This window comes from Ailuropoda melanoleuca, chromosome 1 (assembly GCF_002007445.2).
Source record: "Ailuropoda melanoleuca isolate Jingjing chromosome 1, ASM200744v2, whole genome shotgun sequence".
Taxonomy (NCBI): Eukaryota; Metazoa; Chordata; class Mammalia; order Carnivora; family Ursidae; genus Ailuropoda; species Ailuropoda melanoleuca.
Genome location: NC_048218.1, coordinates 170,197,760 through 170,213,740, shown reverse-complemented (window position 1 = coordinate 170,213,740; position 15,981 = coordinate 170,197,760). Strand labels below are relative to the sequence as shown.

Here is a 15,981-nt window from a genome sequence, read left to right as displayed (position 1 = left end):
TGAATCACAAATCAACAGTTCTTAGAAAGGCAAGTCTATGGCTTTGTCTCACTAATCCTTACTCTGCCCTGAATCCACAGTTTAGTGCCCATTTCCTCCTGTCCATCCCCAGTGAAAATGACCAAGCCTTAGATCAGGTTCTCTCATCCCACAGACTATACTGAGGCAAGCTGTACTTATCCCCATCTGCTTCCCACGTGACTGAACTGAGGAACTCAACAGCTACCTCAAAGAAAAGAGAATCCAGATCTTCCCAAAGAAGAAGGCAGGTGGGGGGAAACCAGCTTCTCTCCCTCATTCTTTAAACCAGTAATTTTCAACCAGGTGTGATCTTGCTCTCCAGGAGACATGTAGCAACATCTGCAGACATTTTTGGTTATCACAACTGAGGGGGCTAAGTGCTACTGGCACCTATGGGTTGTGGCCAGGGATAAGGCTAAACGTCCTACAATGCACAGGAGCGTTCATTCCCAATGCCCCTGCCACAAAGAACTACACAGTCCAGAATGTCAATAGTGCCAGGGCTGAGAAACCTGCCCTAGAGTGATGAGCTTCTTCCTTGATTCCATGTCAGTAGGGAAGGAAGGGAGACTGTAAAGAGAATCAGGGCTGCTCTTGGTGGATCCCCAGCCATGATTCACCAAAAAGAACACCCTTAGAACATCCAGGGAAGTACTTACAACACAGGAACACCTGGTACATTTGTTTCCTTCTGGCTGAAATTCCTCCCCTTCTCGGTACTGCACACCCTCAAACACACAGCCTGGAAAATAAAGAAAAGTTTAGAATTAGGGCAGCAGCCTTTGCTCAGCTTGACACTATGCTTCAATCCCCTGCTCATCCATATTGCTTATCTATCTCCCACCTCCACTTCCACCTAGCAGAGTGTCCTCTTTAACCAGAGGACAAGATTGCTCCATAGTTTACAAAAAAAGAAAAAGTACAAAAAGTTGACATGAGTCCAGAAACCCGAAGATGCTAGAAAGCAAATAAGATGGTCGAAGCCAGGTCAGCCCAAGGGGGAACACTGCACAATGGTGACCCCTATGAGTCTAAGGAGCTCACCATGACCACCCTGACCACTAAACCCAGGGAAACTAAACTAAACCCAGAGGGGATGGAAGAGGCCAGGGAAACTAAACCCAGAGGGGCTGGAAGAAGGCGGCCAAGGAGAGAAGTCAAGCTACTGAGCAAATGACATGAAGAGTTGTCACTTGGTGAGTATTCAGGAATTGTTCAGCCTCTATCATGCTCTTTGTACCCTTGATCTCACTCCATATTCACAGTGAGCCCACAAAGTGGGGACTCCTGTCACTGTCTCCATAGATGAAAGAAATGTGGCTCACAGAGAGGAAGTAACTCACCGAGTTGGCAGGCAGGAGAGCTGGGATTCAAACTCAGCTCTGACCTACCAGCTGTACCACACAGAGGGTCAGGCACCAAGGCAGGAAGCGGGAAAGGAAGGGCATGTGATGTCACACAGTTTTTCAGACCCACCCTATGTGATATTAAAGAGGGTTAGCCACCAAGCTTGGCAAAAATAGGATGCAAAGCCCAGGAGGTGTCTCAAATTCAGAAAGACACACAGGACACCGCTGCCTTCTTAAGATATCCTACAAATGACCTGAAACACAGGCTGGCCAGTAACCCCGTGTCAAACAGGCCATGAAAGAATTGTCGGCTAATGGCAAAGCCACTTTCCTCAGGACCATCCTCACAAGGTGCTTTGCCGGAATAGCCGGGGTCACTTTCCACATAGTAGACAGCGTTGGAACCAACACAGTGGTGCCAAAACAATCAGCAAAAGGGGCTCTTGTGAGAGACTGGCTCATGCCCCTGAGAGTAAATATTTAAGTCCTACCAACTGAAGTCATCAACAGAACCCACCAAACTCCTGAAGCTCTTGGTACCTGATAAGGGGAAACGACTATTACTGATAACTACCTAGTCTGGCTGCTGGACCTGTTCATTTTAAATCTAGATATGGAGCCCTTTGTTCAACTGAAAGACATGGAACAAATGCTACTGAGTCTGAAGTTGAATCAATTGAGTGCAACTGTGATTTTAAAGTCTATTTGATACCCACGCCCAGAGCTAGCAATCAACTACCTCTTTGCTGTTTCCACTGATACAGAAAGACTTAGTAAGCTCGGGTCCCTCCCAGAGGCTGTATCCCAGCATTGTTAATAATAGCAGGTGCCCAGGTGTCTCTTTTCAAAGCACACTTCCCACAAAAGGTCTTCAATTCTTTCATATATGTTTGCACGCTAGTTTTGTCATCCAGATTGCCAGACAGATTAACCACAATAATCTACATTTGACAACTTAAATAAGGGAATTTTAAATGAAGATTCTTCGTAAACTGTTCCCATCACAACCCACCATCATTGAGTAAAGTCAGACTAAAGGAAAGAGCAGACAGGCAAGAATGCCCTGAAATCTGTTTCAGGAAGAAAGTGACCACAGACTGTACATGTTTGTCATTATGCAGAATACCATTCTATGATCAATGACAGATCCCAGTCCTTCTGAATTACCAAGAAGAATACCCCGTGGCGTCCCTTGGCTGTCCCTATCTAGACTTGGCTGAGTCCTCCCTCCCAAGACAAAGGACAATACATTCTAGACGTGGCCACTTCTGAGTCTTCTGACTTGCACCCCAAAGGTTGGCCTTTGAAATTAAGGAGAGGGAGCACGGTTGATTCTTGACCCCACAACCGAAGGCACAGAGCCTGCGCAGGTGTGGGGGGTGGGGGGCAAGCATGTGTCACTGACACACTAACTTTTAAAGATCTGTCTCCCAGGGCATCTGGACCCAAGCAGAGCAATTATTATAGAGTGTGTTTGGGGCAGGGGGAGTTGTAGGTAGTGCAGCATGGTGGCCAAGAAAGAGAAGGGGTGAGACCCTGACCCCACCTCATGGGCCCTGGGAAGGTACTTATCCTCACTGGGTCTAATTTTTCCCTGTGTGAACTGTGGACAGTGCCTCATCCCTCACTGGATAGTCGTGAAGACTTAGCGCTGCAATGTGTGTAATCATAGAGTTCAGCCTTTCCTTCCTGGGAACTCAACCAAAAGCCAAATGAAAGAGGCAATTGCTCAAATATGATAACTTCAACTGCTGAAATAAATTCACTCAGCTGTTTGTATACCCACATTTCCAAAGGCAGCCTAAAAACATGACCATCTCCTAAGTGAGGAAGAATGTTGTACACGCTGAGATAATTCTGTACCAATAAAGCAACAGTCGCTTCAACACAACTGAATTCATATTTAAGAGCTACGATGATTTTTAAATCTATATGGCATATAAAATTTGCTCTGTTATCCATCTCAAGCTTGCTGGTGTATAGGAATTATGTGGGAGGCCTGGATTCTGCCCTCAGAGATTCTGATGGAATTGGTCTGAAATGCATCCAGGGCATCAAAATTTATTTTTTTAAAGCTTCCCGGTGATATTAATGTACAGCCTAGAGAACTACTGATCTAACTTCATAAGGACCCTTTAGGCATTTAGAGTAGGGTTACATAATACAAAGCATTTAATGCACTCAGAGGCAAAAGCAACTCAAGCAAACTCTGTTTGATAGATACAAAATAACCGGATTACGGAAAGAATTCTTTTACTTTCAACCATTTTTCAGCCTTCTCGTAAGCTCATCTAAGAATACAAGCTTCACAGAAATCCCAATGTGGAAAGGAAGTTTGGCTCAATCAAGACTGTCCAGGGAATTCAGGAAGGTTAGAGGTAGTGGAGAGCAACTGTCCTCATTGCCATTTAAAGATGAGAAAAAAATGGACTCTCTGGAAGGGACTCAGGTCCAGACGCGTCTCAGACTATATGAGGCAGGGGAGGGAGAGCAGCTGCCTGCAAAGGGAGCAGGGCTCATCTTTGCAGAGCAACCCGGCATGGTGCCTGAGCCATTCCCCAGGAAGTTTTGCAGAACAGAAGGCCCTTTGGGGATTAATCTCAAAAGCAATGAGTACTAGCTGTGAGTATTGCCTCCAGTGAGGAAAAGCACTCAGAGTAAAAGCAAAACTCAGAACATCTGTCTGAGAGCATGGGCCAGGGGCTTAAAGGATCAGAAAAAAAATCTCTCACCTCAAACTCCCTGGGCTCAGTACTTAAGGGCAAGAAACGATGCAGGAGGCCTTTGTAATCCTGTTCAGAAAAGTAAGAGGAAACACTCTAGCCACTGGAAAGGAAAGATCCCTTTGCTGTCAGCTAGGCAGTGGGGCCCTCTTAAAAGACAGTGGGTCCGACTTGTTGCACCACACCAAAAACTGAGACCAGCAAAACCCTAAGCTAAATTCACTTAGGGACACGGCTCTCAGTTTTCAGAAAACATCTGGTCACCTCATCACCAAGGCGAGTTTAGCCAAGATACTGCAATATGAAGCAGTAAAAAGACATTTCTGGAAGCAAGAGAAAGCCACAGCCTTTCCTTCCAAAGTAAGCGTTACCTGTGGCCCTGTGGAGTGGAAAGCAGGTCTCCAGAGCCTGAAGCATCCGCATGCCAAGACCTACAGCACATTGCATTCATCCTGGGCACACCAGAGGGTCCAACCGGACATTTCTGTGCAAAGGAGTTTGCTCTCTAAACCCATGATGTACACAGACACAAAGCAAGACAAGTTCCAGTCTGGAGGGGGAGAATCCTGCATTCTTCAGAGAGCTCGCAGAGATTTCACAGTCATGTGCTGTACCAGGGAGCCTGGCAGGCTTCCTTCCTGAGAATGTTACCTGGACAGGTGGGGCAGCATGTTCCCAGATGCTTGGAAGGGTTTTTACAATGAACAACACATCGGACCTCAGACTCTGTGACCACACCTTCCTGAAAAACAGAATGCCACAAACATGTCAGCCCGGAAGTCCCACTGAGGAGTGATTCACTTTGGGAAAGTAACCAAGGGAGTAGGGGAAGAGTCCAAACACCAAAAGTGCAAAGGAGGGTGGGTGTCAGGTCCAGAGGTCATGGGACCAATGAGGTCCCATCTCCCCAGCTCACAGTCTTGATGTTTTCAAACTTGGAGCACAAATCCTGTTTTGACCCTGTCCTCGGTTTTTCTCTTTGGCCCAAAGTTCTTTCTTTTAAACCTAGTATTTAAGACCTTCTTGCTGTCAGTCAGTAGCTGACAGAGTCTAGTTGTTCATTCACAATTGTTTCAAGTTGTCAACACAGCCATATTTTCTATAATTGTTATTACACTTTAAGCCGTTAATGAGGAGGCACAGAGTACATGTGTAATACCCCAGAATGGCATCTGGAGACCTAATTCCTTACCACCCTTCTAGAAATATCGAGACCCGCTCTGCAATCTTAGAAACTTCACTCTGCTTCACGTAAGAGCCTGGTTCTAGAGCATCAAATGATGACATTAGATAAAACTACTTTAAAGTTCATACTATATATGGAAAAATAGAGCCTTTAGATCTTAATAATGAAATCAAGTGACTCATTTGCAAACTGATCTCAGGATTCTAGTATTTTAATGTCAGGTGAAACATTTTTTTGATTAATTTTCAGAGTCGGCCTTTGAAGAATTTTCTCCATATTCTCTACCCATTTTATAAATGGATTTGTGTGTTTATTTAATTTTGTTTTGCAGGGAGGGCTAGCACAGGCTGAAAAAAAAATGTAACAATGTGACAACTAGACAATTTTCTTCATCCTGTCTGCTACCATATTATCTCAGGCCAACAAGGAAAGTTATATCTTAGATGTCTTCATATTGGTGAGGCCTAAGGATTCCACTACCAGGGGAATTTATTGTGGTCTGTATCACATTTGGAAAAGAAAAGAACAACTGTCAAAATATCACAATCTACAACATCAAAAAAGGATCTGTGCTTTAGTTACATAACTGAAGCAATGCAAAAAGCTATGGCCCAAGATCAATTTCCCTTTAGTATCTGCAATCCAGATGGAGGATTCAGATTTGTTCCCAGCCTGAATTTCCTGTCTGTGATCTTCAGATTTTTCTCTTTAGTAAGAAAGTAAAAGCGGAAAATACAGGTAAATTTTTCACCATTGAAACTCTTTTGGTAGGAGGATTTAAGAAAGAAGCTAGAATTCAACTCAAATGGAAATAAACCAGGTTGTTGGACTAGCTGTTACCTGTCTGATACCTAGTCCTGCCCAGTCCATGCAGCCTCTACCACAAGTGTCTTTAGTGATGCTTCCCATCACCCTGGGAGATGGCATCAGCCTTGCTTCACAGGAGATGAGACTGAGAGGTCCAGAGAGGTGAAGTAACAAGCTATGTGAGGGACAGAGCCCATATTTTGTACTCCCTACACTGCACTCTCTCCTCTGTGAGTGATCTTGTGCCCTGAGAAGGGAAGAGCTTAAAGAGTTTGCAATTGTGCCATTCTGTAGACGGGTGTCTTAAACGAAGCCTTCCCTGATAGGTACCGGTTAGTGGCTATTTCCCACATTCACAGATGAGGTCTCATTCCCTAAAGAAGAAAGAAAATAAGCAGGAGTGGGAAGGTGCCAGGTGAGCAGAGGAACAGCTTTTATAACTTTTATAACTACCTTAGGGTTTGCTTTTATGACTATTAGATGGAACGGTATTCTAAACTAGCTAGCAGGGCTTAGGCAAAGTTTTTTAAAAGAACGAGAATGAAAAGGCGAAGTTCATCTTTGGGAGATAACATCCCATCCCTGGGCTCTACTCTGCAGTTCAGCACTTCCCGACTCCCAGGGATGTTGGTCCTCAGGATCGCTTCCAATAATAATAGGATCTTCCTGCATCCTTCTCTGTGGGTCTGATGAGTGGCTGGTGACCAAAGACGACAGGCAATAGGAGTTTCAGTGTCAACACTTGAAAATGGCTTCCTGTGTTATTCAGTCAACAAAATAGTTCCTCCCAGGTAACAGTTTTCATTTAATTCAAACAAACTCTTCATCTGAAAGTAGCAAAATTCACCACTGGTCCATGTGGTTTGAGGATCTTCAAGATCTCTGGCTGTTGCATAAAAATGTTATACTACACTCCAAAAGGCAACTCCAACAAGGTTGTCTTGCTTAAAAGACAGTGTAACCAGGGCCTTCAGAGTGCCCCTATCAGAGTGGAAATTTCATTGGTCAAGAAGCAGGGTATTGGTGGGGTGGTGAAAATTTTAGAATGAATGTGGACTTTTGATATTATTAAAACTCACTGCTCTCATCTCTTCGTTACATGAAGCTGGTTGAATCTATAACCCAGAACAAAAATTCAACAAATATTTATTGATTCACTTAATCTATTATTTGTATCTGTTCTATCTACAGCTTATTTTCACAAATAATTTAGATTTACTACACAAATGAACTGAACATTTAGCCAAATAGATAACTATCTTTTGCGTGAGTGTGACCACTGTGAGTCTGTAACAGCATGTCTGCATAAAAGTCAGATTTCAGTGAACTAAATGTCAGTACACTTGAGATAAGATCCAAAAGAAATATGCATTATTACATTAATCTTTCTTTCCCCTTTATTTTTTTTTAAAGATTGTATTTATTTATTTGAGAGACAGAACATGAGCTGGGGGGGAGGAGGCAGAGGGAAAGAAAGAAGCAAACTCCCCGCTGAGCAGGGAGCCCAAGATGGGGCTCAATCCCAGGCCCCCAGGATGCTGGGATCATGACCTGAGCTGAAGGCAGATGCTTAACCAACTGAGCCACCCAGGTGTCCCTTTCTTTCCCCTTCAAATGCAAGAGCATATCCTGGAACAGTAAAATGGGACTGGGGTAAAATGATTTAACAGCATCTTCTCCATAGAAAATTTTTAAATTATCAAGATTAGATGAGCATTTTTTAAACTGAGCATTTCCTTAGAAGAAAAGGAGTTTGAACATTTAGATTCTTCATTTCTCCTTTAGTTTATCTTGCTCTGGTGAAGCTCTATAATAACTAGGGTCACGCAGAATCAGGGCCTTTTGCAGAGCACAGCAAGCACCAGCCGCAGTGAGCTCCTCAGGAGCTGAACTGGTGGTTCTCAGATTTGTCAGGTTGAAATCATTGAGGTTACAGCGTACTAATTGCTTTGATTTAATAAGCTTACAGACTGGCTCCAGTTCAAAACGTTTCTAAATCAAAGAAGGAAAACATATATCCTCTAACAATACCTCTTTCTGCTAACAGGAATTCATGTTTTGCTCAAAGTTGACTCACAGGAAGACAGGAATTTTCCCCAAGGACATATACATCTTCCCAGAGATTTTCCAGGCACAATTTAACAATGGTGAACAATTCCACTGCATGTTTCTAGAAGTGAGTGCTATACAGTATCTATCCTATACCTGCCTTGTTATGGTGAATGTCACAATAAATATGTATAAGGATACAGTGATTCAGTTACACAGTTGATTTTTTTATTTGTTTTTGGTTTTATTTTTGTTTTGTTTTTATTTTCTTTTTTTCTTTTTTTTTTTTTTTTCGGTTTTGTGCTCTGCTGTCTAAGAGGTTTCTGAGGAAGACTTTACCGATTTGTTTTCAGTGGAGAGGAAAATAGACTTTACCTGGCATTGACGTAGAGCACAAGGTTGTACAGGACTCTGCCATCTGAAGGAGCTGTTATAGGTATTTCCTTCATAGGTGCAACCTAAACAGGAAACACAGAAGCAGGAAAAAAGACCAAGAATGAAAGTGTGCTTCTTTTATCTTTGGAGCAAAATAAGTTAGGTCCTCTAAGCCAGGACTAGCGATAGTGGGAACCATCAAGTTCCTTGGCTATTTTCTCCAAACACAACTAAGCCTTCTAAATATCCACTTGATTTTCACTTACATTAATTCTTTGACTACTGAGAAGATTAACCTCCCAGACTATGTTTTCAAATGGGAAAGCATGGATTGATGAACTCTCCTGGCCAAAATGCATGACCTTGCGACTTTATTTACGCCTAGTGAAGTAGGAGGAGGACCAGGGCTAAAATCACACTGTGCAAGGGGATTTTTCACAAGACTAAAATGAACACAAAACTGTGAAGGTTAAGAGGGAAGTTTAAAACATGATAGGAAATAAAAGCAGGAAATTAAAAATAGAAAATGATTGCAAAATTCTATACCCACTTAAGACCCTTGACAAACTACTATCTTCACCAGATGAAACCTTCCAAGTCTTGCCTCCCAGTTTGAGAGCTATGATTTCACATTACACTTTGATTTTCTTCTAGATAGTGAACTGGATTAAGAAAATCTAAAACTCTGCAAGTATGGATTATCACAAGTTAACTCACTAGCCAAAACAGAAGTCATGCTCATTCATTGGCAAAAACCGAAGTAAGTCAAAGGCCAGAGATCCTCAAAAAAGAAAAAAAGCCAGTTAGCTGAAGTCCCTGTAGGAAGAGCCAAAGAAATAATGGTGCGAGGATCACAGCCTAGACCCTGATTCAGCTCATCCAAATATCACCCTCCATCCCATGTGTTACGACTTCAGGGAAGATGCACCTGCCTATGCCACTCGTCACTGCATATTAGATTATTAGGAGTCCCCCAGGCAAAGGGATTTATAAGTCACCGTCTGATTGCTTAGCCCAAGGAGTACAGAAGCAGGAACACACACATAGGATAATGCAGAAATAAAAGGGCCTGCCTCTCTGTACCAATGATTGACTTCTGGCAAGCCAATCAACCTCAACCCATATCAGTTTTTCTTGTCCAAGACACAGACAGAACACTTGTCCCCTTCCCTAAATTCTTTCAGATATTGCTGTGGTAATGAAATGAAATAAAATAAAATACCCCCTCGATACACACAAACAGAATACTAAAGGACTGAAGAAAATTTCAAGAGACATGTTCATAAACTTGGAACCATGATCTGAATTTCCAGAGATTTATGAATGATTGAAGACAGCGCAGTACTACTCTTCTCTCTAGTTCCTACAAATCAAATTACTAAAGTACACAGCTGATTGGAAACATATTAGGGATATGCTTTCACTATATATTTTTTAATTTCCTTTGCATGAAGTGTTATAGTGATAAAATGTTCAACCACAGGAACCCCTAGCACACTACAAATACTTATGCCAAACCAAGAATGAATACAGTAAATTTTCAACAATGAAAACCAATATAAAACAATTTGGGCTAGCATAAATCTTACTGAACAAACACACTTACAATAGATGTGCCATGTGCATGTCTGATCCACTAACACAGACTCACTTGGATAATAAATAACTTGTTCCGAGAGATGGAGGCGGGGAAATCAGAGGACCAAATCCAATTCATGTTAAGTCCAAGTAAATATGAAACGCCTGCCAAGTCTGCCAGAGGAGTTTCCAAATATGTTATATATTTTCATCTTCTGGATTTAAAAAAAACTGAAAGAAAGGGTGATTTTATGCTGCTAATAGAGCAAGCAAAGACCTTGCCTTTTTTACTTTGGAGGAGGAAGTACACTACAAAGCCCATACAGACGAGGCAGGAACTGCAGGCCGAGAGACTGTTCCTACACAATGCCAGGTCATGTGTGAAGGGCTCCCAGGAGTAGGACAGGCCTCTCTGGATTATTCCACTCAATATGGGATAAAAGGTATTCGAACAAGTCGTCCATAGTGCGGAGAACTCAGCAATGCTTTCTCCCTCAAGTAAGCGTTAGTCTGAAAGCTGGCTCCTCCACCTTAATTTAAAATAGAAAGACCAAAGTCAAACTGTGGTGCTCACTGATTAACTGCCCTTGTTCACCTATCAGTCTACCACACCTGAGTCCCTGTAACAGGTATTCCCAAATGTTGAATGAGTCTGAATGACAGAATAGACTGGAAAACAACTATGTTAATCCCTTTAGCAAGTATAATCCACACCTCTTCCTTTTTCTACCAGCCCTCGCCACCATCAGCTAGTACAGAGCCCCAGGACATCAAACATTCTAGTAGATTGCATACCTAAGGGATTCTTGGGGTTAAAATAAATTTTTTTGGAGGGGGGGGTTAAAATAATTTTTAAATGGACATTTTCACTGCTTTTTGGGCTTCTGTTCTAAGATAAACATGTTCTTCGATGCAAGACACTAACATGAGCTGTGTGAAGACCTACATATGCATACAATCCGAGAGAACCTCGTATTTACTCCAGAATTACCTCTTATTTTCTTTGCCACCAACTTTATGCTGCTAATAAAGCAGACAGGCAGTATCTTACTCCTCTCTTTATTGAAACCCCAGAGGAGGAATATACCTAATATCTCTCTTATTGGCCAGGGTAGAAAGAGAAGCAAAAAAATATTTCCATCATACCTCAAGGTGGTGCTTCTCAAACTACCTCTAGTGAAAGACCAGTTTCTTTTATTTTTCTTCTTCCAATCCAATGTGGACTGCTATCTTCATAGAGCATAATAGAAATGAATTCCTTAAAAAAGTCAATTTAAAAGACTAAGACAAAATATAAGCTCAGTTTTTTGTATTATATGTAACAGGCATAAAATTATTCTGTCAAATTATTACCATTTCTAATTGTTTACTCTCTATGTCTGTACTTATCTCAATGTAGACCAGCAATGTAGTCTATAGACCATTGGCGACCTAGAGAGCACATCTTGGGCTGACTGCACTGGGGGTCATGGCAGGGGGAACCACCCAAAAAAACAATCAAAACATTTCAATCTTAGAGCTAGAAGCAAACGTACAGATAATATACTTTATCTCCTTCATTTCACAGATGAGAAAATTTGCCCAGAAAGATTAAAGTGGCTTGGTCAAAGTTAGAAAGCATTAGGTGTGAAATTAACACTAGAATCCATGTCCTGCATGAAATCCACACTTTTTCACACCCAGTTCTAGACAGGTGGTATTATTTGGGCACTTTCTAGTGCATAATATCCTTTGCATTGAGAACTTAGTGACCCAGATTAAAATTAAATGACAGCATATTCAGGAACTAAATGAAAGAGTAGGTACATGGGGGTAAGCAGAGGAATGGTCAGACAACCAATAAAGTAGCTTTTCCTTTTTTATTTAAACTTTTTTTTTAGATTGATTGATTGATTGATCTGAGAGAGCAGCAAGAGTGAGAGCACAAAGCAGGGGGGAGAGGCATAGGGAACAGCAGAGGGAGAGGGAACAGCAGAGGGAGAGGGAAAAGCAGACCCCCCCGCTGAGCAGGGAGCCTGATGTCAGACTTGATCCCAGAACCCTGGGATCATGCCCTGAGCCACATGCCCCTCCTTTTTCTTTAAATATTTGTAAATAAACTTTTAACAAGGGAATTTATAAATATTCATTAGTTTTCTTCTGGTGATAGAAACCTTCTCAGATTCCACAAGAGTCAATAAAACTATCCACCCTGCAGCGGGAGGAAGTAGCTACTTTCTGATAAAACCACTACAACATTTATTGAAAACCAACAGTTCTCAGTCTAGGGCAATTTTACCTTCTCCCCATCCCCCACCCCGGAGACTTCTAATAATGTTAGAAGATATTTTCAGTTGTCACAACTGGGGAGATAATAGTGTTACAAGCATCTAGCGGAAAGATCCCAGGGACGCGGCTACACACCCTACAACGCTCGACAGAGAATCAACCAGCTCAAAATGTCAACTGTGCCAACACTGAGAAACCCTGATCAAAATCGTCATATCCCCAAACAGCTCTTCTCTGCAAAACTAGAATAATACAAAAACAAGCCTAAACTAGCCATACTTCACATATGTATGTATTTTTTTGGCTTTTTATATGTTAAATATTTTTAGGGTGGGGAAGAATTTCAGAGCATTTTTTTCTTAAACATACACACTCCTTCAGAGAAGCTTGGCCTAGTCAACTAGTCAACTCAGAAAACACATGGTAATGGTAACAGGAAGTACACAAATAAATTGAATCCACAATTAAGCAATAAAACTCATTTTTCCTATTAGTTGTGACCTTTCTCAGCAGCCACATTACCCCAAGGAAGAAAGAATACCACATATTTTCATCATTCTGTTGTTAAAATAGCTGTAAAAAATCATCAGGACCATAAAAAAAATGTCACTGGCCTTCTAATAAGCCTTAACTTCACCTGGTCTCACCCTAAAAGGGCTTAACCCTCCCATCTGTCAGGTTACCATTAGCCTAAGAGCAGAGAGCTGGATCTTACCATTACCAATAACAACCCCCACCCCCACAAGCACCTCACAGCAGAGCCCCAGCCTACCTTTCCGGCCCTTTCCTTTCATTCCTGGAACTCCATCTAGGTCCCAGGGATTATCCACCTTCCCCGATCCTAACAAACGTGAAGGTTTCTTAAAGTAGGTTCAAGGGCTTCAGCCTGGATTATTGGGCTTGTGCCTCCACCATCCCACTGAAACGTCATTCTCTCTGGCTGCCACTGCCTACGACGCACCGAATCCAAAGAACACTCAGTCTTTACCTTACAGGACTTCTCTGTGGCAGGCTGACCACACTTCCCTTTTCCTATCCCCCCTCCTACAACACACACACCTTCTAGATGTTCTCTTCCAATTACCCATCCCTTCTCCACTCCTGCCCCCACCGAGCTGCTGGTTGCTTCCCACCTGCACTACCACAGTAGGCTCGCTGCCTCTCTTGGCTGGGATAGGGGCCTTGTTCAAGCACCCTCCTACCAGCAACCAGTGTGCGCTCTTTCAAATCTGGGTCTTAATCTCATTCACACGCTTGCACTCTATTGATGACTAATGGTTCACAGCCTGGATGAGGTATAAACTGATACCCATCCCCAACCTTTCTTCTCTAAACCATCTGGATCAGAGCATCTGGAAGGAGGAAGTGGGAGAGGATTTAAAACAACTGACCTTTACTAAAAATTCAAACTTCGTAGCATATATACCTCTCAGGCCTGGCCCTGACTCACTTTTTCATTCTCTTATCTGCTATCCCCCAACTCCCCACACTGCAGACATGCCACATTTAGAACCCCGCATATATGTCTAGAAGATCTCATGCTATGATTTTGCAAATGCTGCTGCCTTCCTGAAAAACCCAGATCTCATCCATTCGCTCCATCTCTATCATCCCCACAACACTTAGGTCACCAAGGCTCTCCTTCTTTGCCTGGCCAACTCCTCCTTCAAGACTCAACTCAGGGGAGCCTTCCTAGAAACCTCCCCACTCAGGGTATGCTCCTGTGCTCTTTCTTCATGTGCATGCGGCCTTTGAAACGTTCCTTTCCAGGTCGTAATAGCAGGTACTCAAGTAGCAGGTACGTAAGAAATGTCCAGTTTTGCTGGGAATACATAGTAAGTACTAACATGCAGCTATTCGTGTATACCAAAGAAAACAATTTTGAAAAGATGACATTCCCTGGACCTCCTGTCTCCTTCTCTTGGCAGGTGGACCAGTTCAATTCACTATTTAACTTCAGAAACAGTAAAGCTTTCCCAGAGCAACTCAGATGTCAAAGTCTGTCTCTGTTAACACTGACTAACCCTATCACCCTCCATGGACCAGGCAGGCTAGGATGGAACATAATGAAGGAAAGTCCTTGAGCATCCAGTACCGACCGAACCTTAGAAGGGAGAAGCATATCAACACTTTTCAAGTCCCCTCTTCCCATACTGTGCAAGCCTCATCTTAAGCTAATTTTCAGGAGGGTGCTTTTTCTTTCCAAAATCCATTTTGGTCCCCCCAAATTTGTTTTCTTTTTGTCTTTTGTTGGGGGGAGGGTTAGCATGCAAACTGTCATACTTACTTAAATTAAAGAGAAGTTGGGGACTTTGAAGTCAGTTCATGCCACATGGTACAGGGAAGCAGGGCAGACAGCACTGCCATTCTTTGCTGCTTCCGGGCCACCTGATAGGGTACCCCCAGCTCTGAGACTTGGTCAATAAGCCCCAAATTACCCCAGTCCAATACAATCTTTTTAATGAAGCACTTTTCAGACACTGTTTCCAGAAACATATGGAAGTATAATCAAGAGGGATAAACATAAAATCTGACTAGCCATTCTAGGGCTTATGTCGTGTCCTTAGGAGTTCATTTAAAACAGGCTTTTATTACTCTCCAAGGCTGTACCCACCATGAATCCCGCAGGCAATTCTGCTTATTTTTGGCTAATGGGAATTTTATAGTCAAACCATTTCCTCAATCCCAAGAGAAAGAATCAGCCCCATGAACTGAGTTCTTAAAGAGTAGTGTGTGCCCCCCACAACATTATTTTTCATGGCTTTTTTGTTTTTCAATTAGAAATTAAATATGTGATTGAAATGAAATAATCAACAATAGAAAAAGAAATGGCAGAAAGCTATTTTACTTAATTTTTGATGGTTTTATGAATAAAATCCCAAATATGCAGAAATATTAGATGAGTACGGATAACTTGCAAATTCAGCTCACTTCATCAGTATAAAGGAACACAAAATCTTCATGTGACTTACTTGGATTTCTAATCTATGTGTTTATTGGAGACTGTAAAGTGAGGAAATTGTGGCTTATAGAGCCAGTCTCATAAGTTCATAAGATTATAATATATACATAATCTGGCATTGATATTAAGGTAATAAAACAGATTCTATGAGCCACAAATAAATTAGGCTTCTATGCAATAAAATATGCTTTCAAACTTTTAGTGTAATTAATACAATAAAGGAAATATGCAATGCATTAAGGGAGAAAAATGCTTGCAACAACTTTTTTATATGAGCCACATCACCCATCACTCCTGCATTTGATCTGTTCTTCCATAAACTCTTTTTTTTATTTAAATTCAATTAGCCAACATATAGCACATCATTAGTTTCAGATGTAGAGTTCAATAATTCATCAGTTGCATATAACACCCAGTGCTCATCATCATATCACATGCCCTCCTTAATGCCCATCACCCAATTACCCCATCCCCCCATCCATCTCCCCTCCAGCAACCCTCAGTTTGTTTCCTACAGTTAAGTGTCGCTCGTGGCTTTTCTTCCTCTCTGATAACTTCCCATTCATTTTTTCCTCCCATCCCCTATGATCCTCTGCACTGTTTCTTATATTTCATATATGAGTGAAACTATATGATAATTGTCTTTCTCTGATTGACTTTTTT

General features: G+C 42.0%; 1 protein-coding gene across 2 annotated transcripts in view; it reads right to left on the bottom strand.

Moving 5' to 3' along the window:
* The window catches only part of BMPER (BMP binding endothelial regulator), a 248,653-nt gene that overhangs the window by 183,376 nt on the left and 49,296 nt on the right, over window positions 1–15,981 (bottom strand). For both annotated transcript variants that reach the window (XM_034670310.1, XM_034670315.1), the window contains exons 4-6: window positions 8,511–8,593; window positions 4,745–4,835; window positions 681–763 (exon numbers count right to left, since the gene is read on the bottom strand). In XM_034670310.1, the coding sequence (XP_034526201.1) occupies window positions 681–763; window positions 4,745–4,835; window positions 8,511–8,593 (257 nt within the window). The remainder of the gene's footprint in view (window positions 1–680; window positions 764–4,744; window positions 4,836–8,510; window positions 8,594–15,981) is intronic.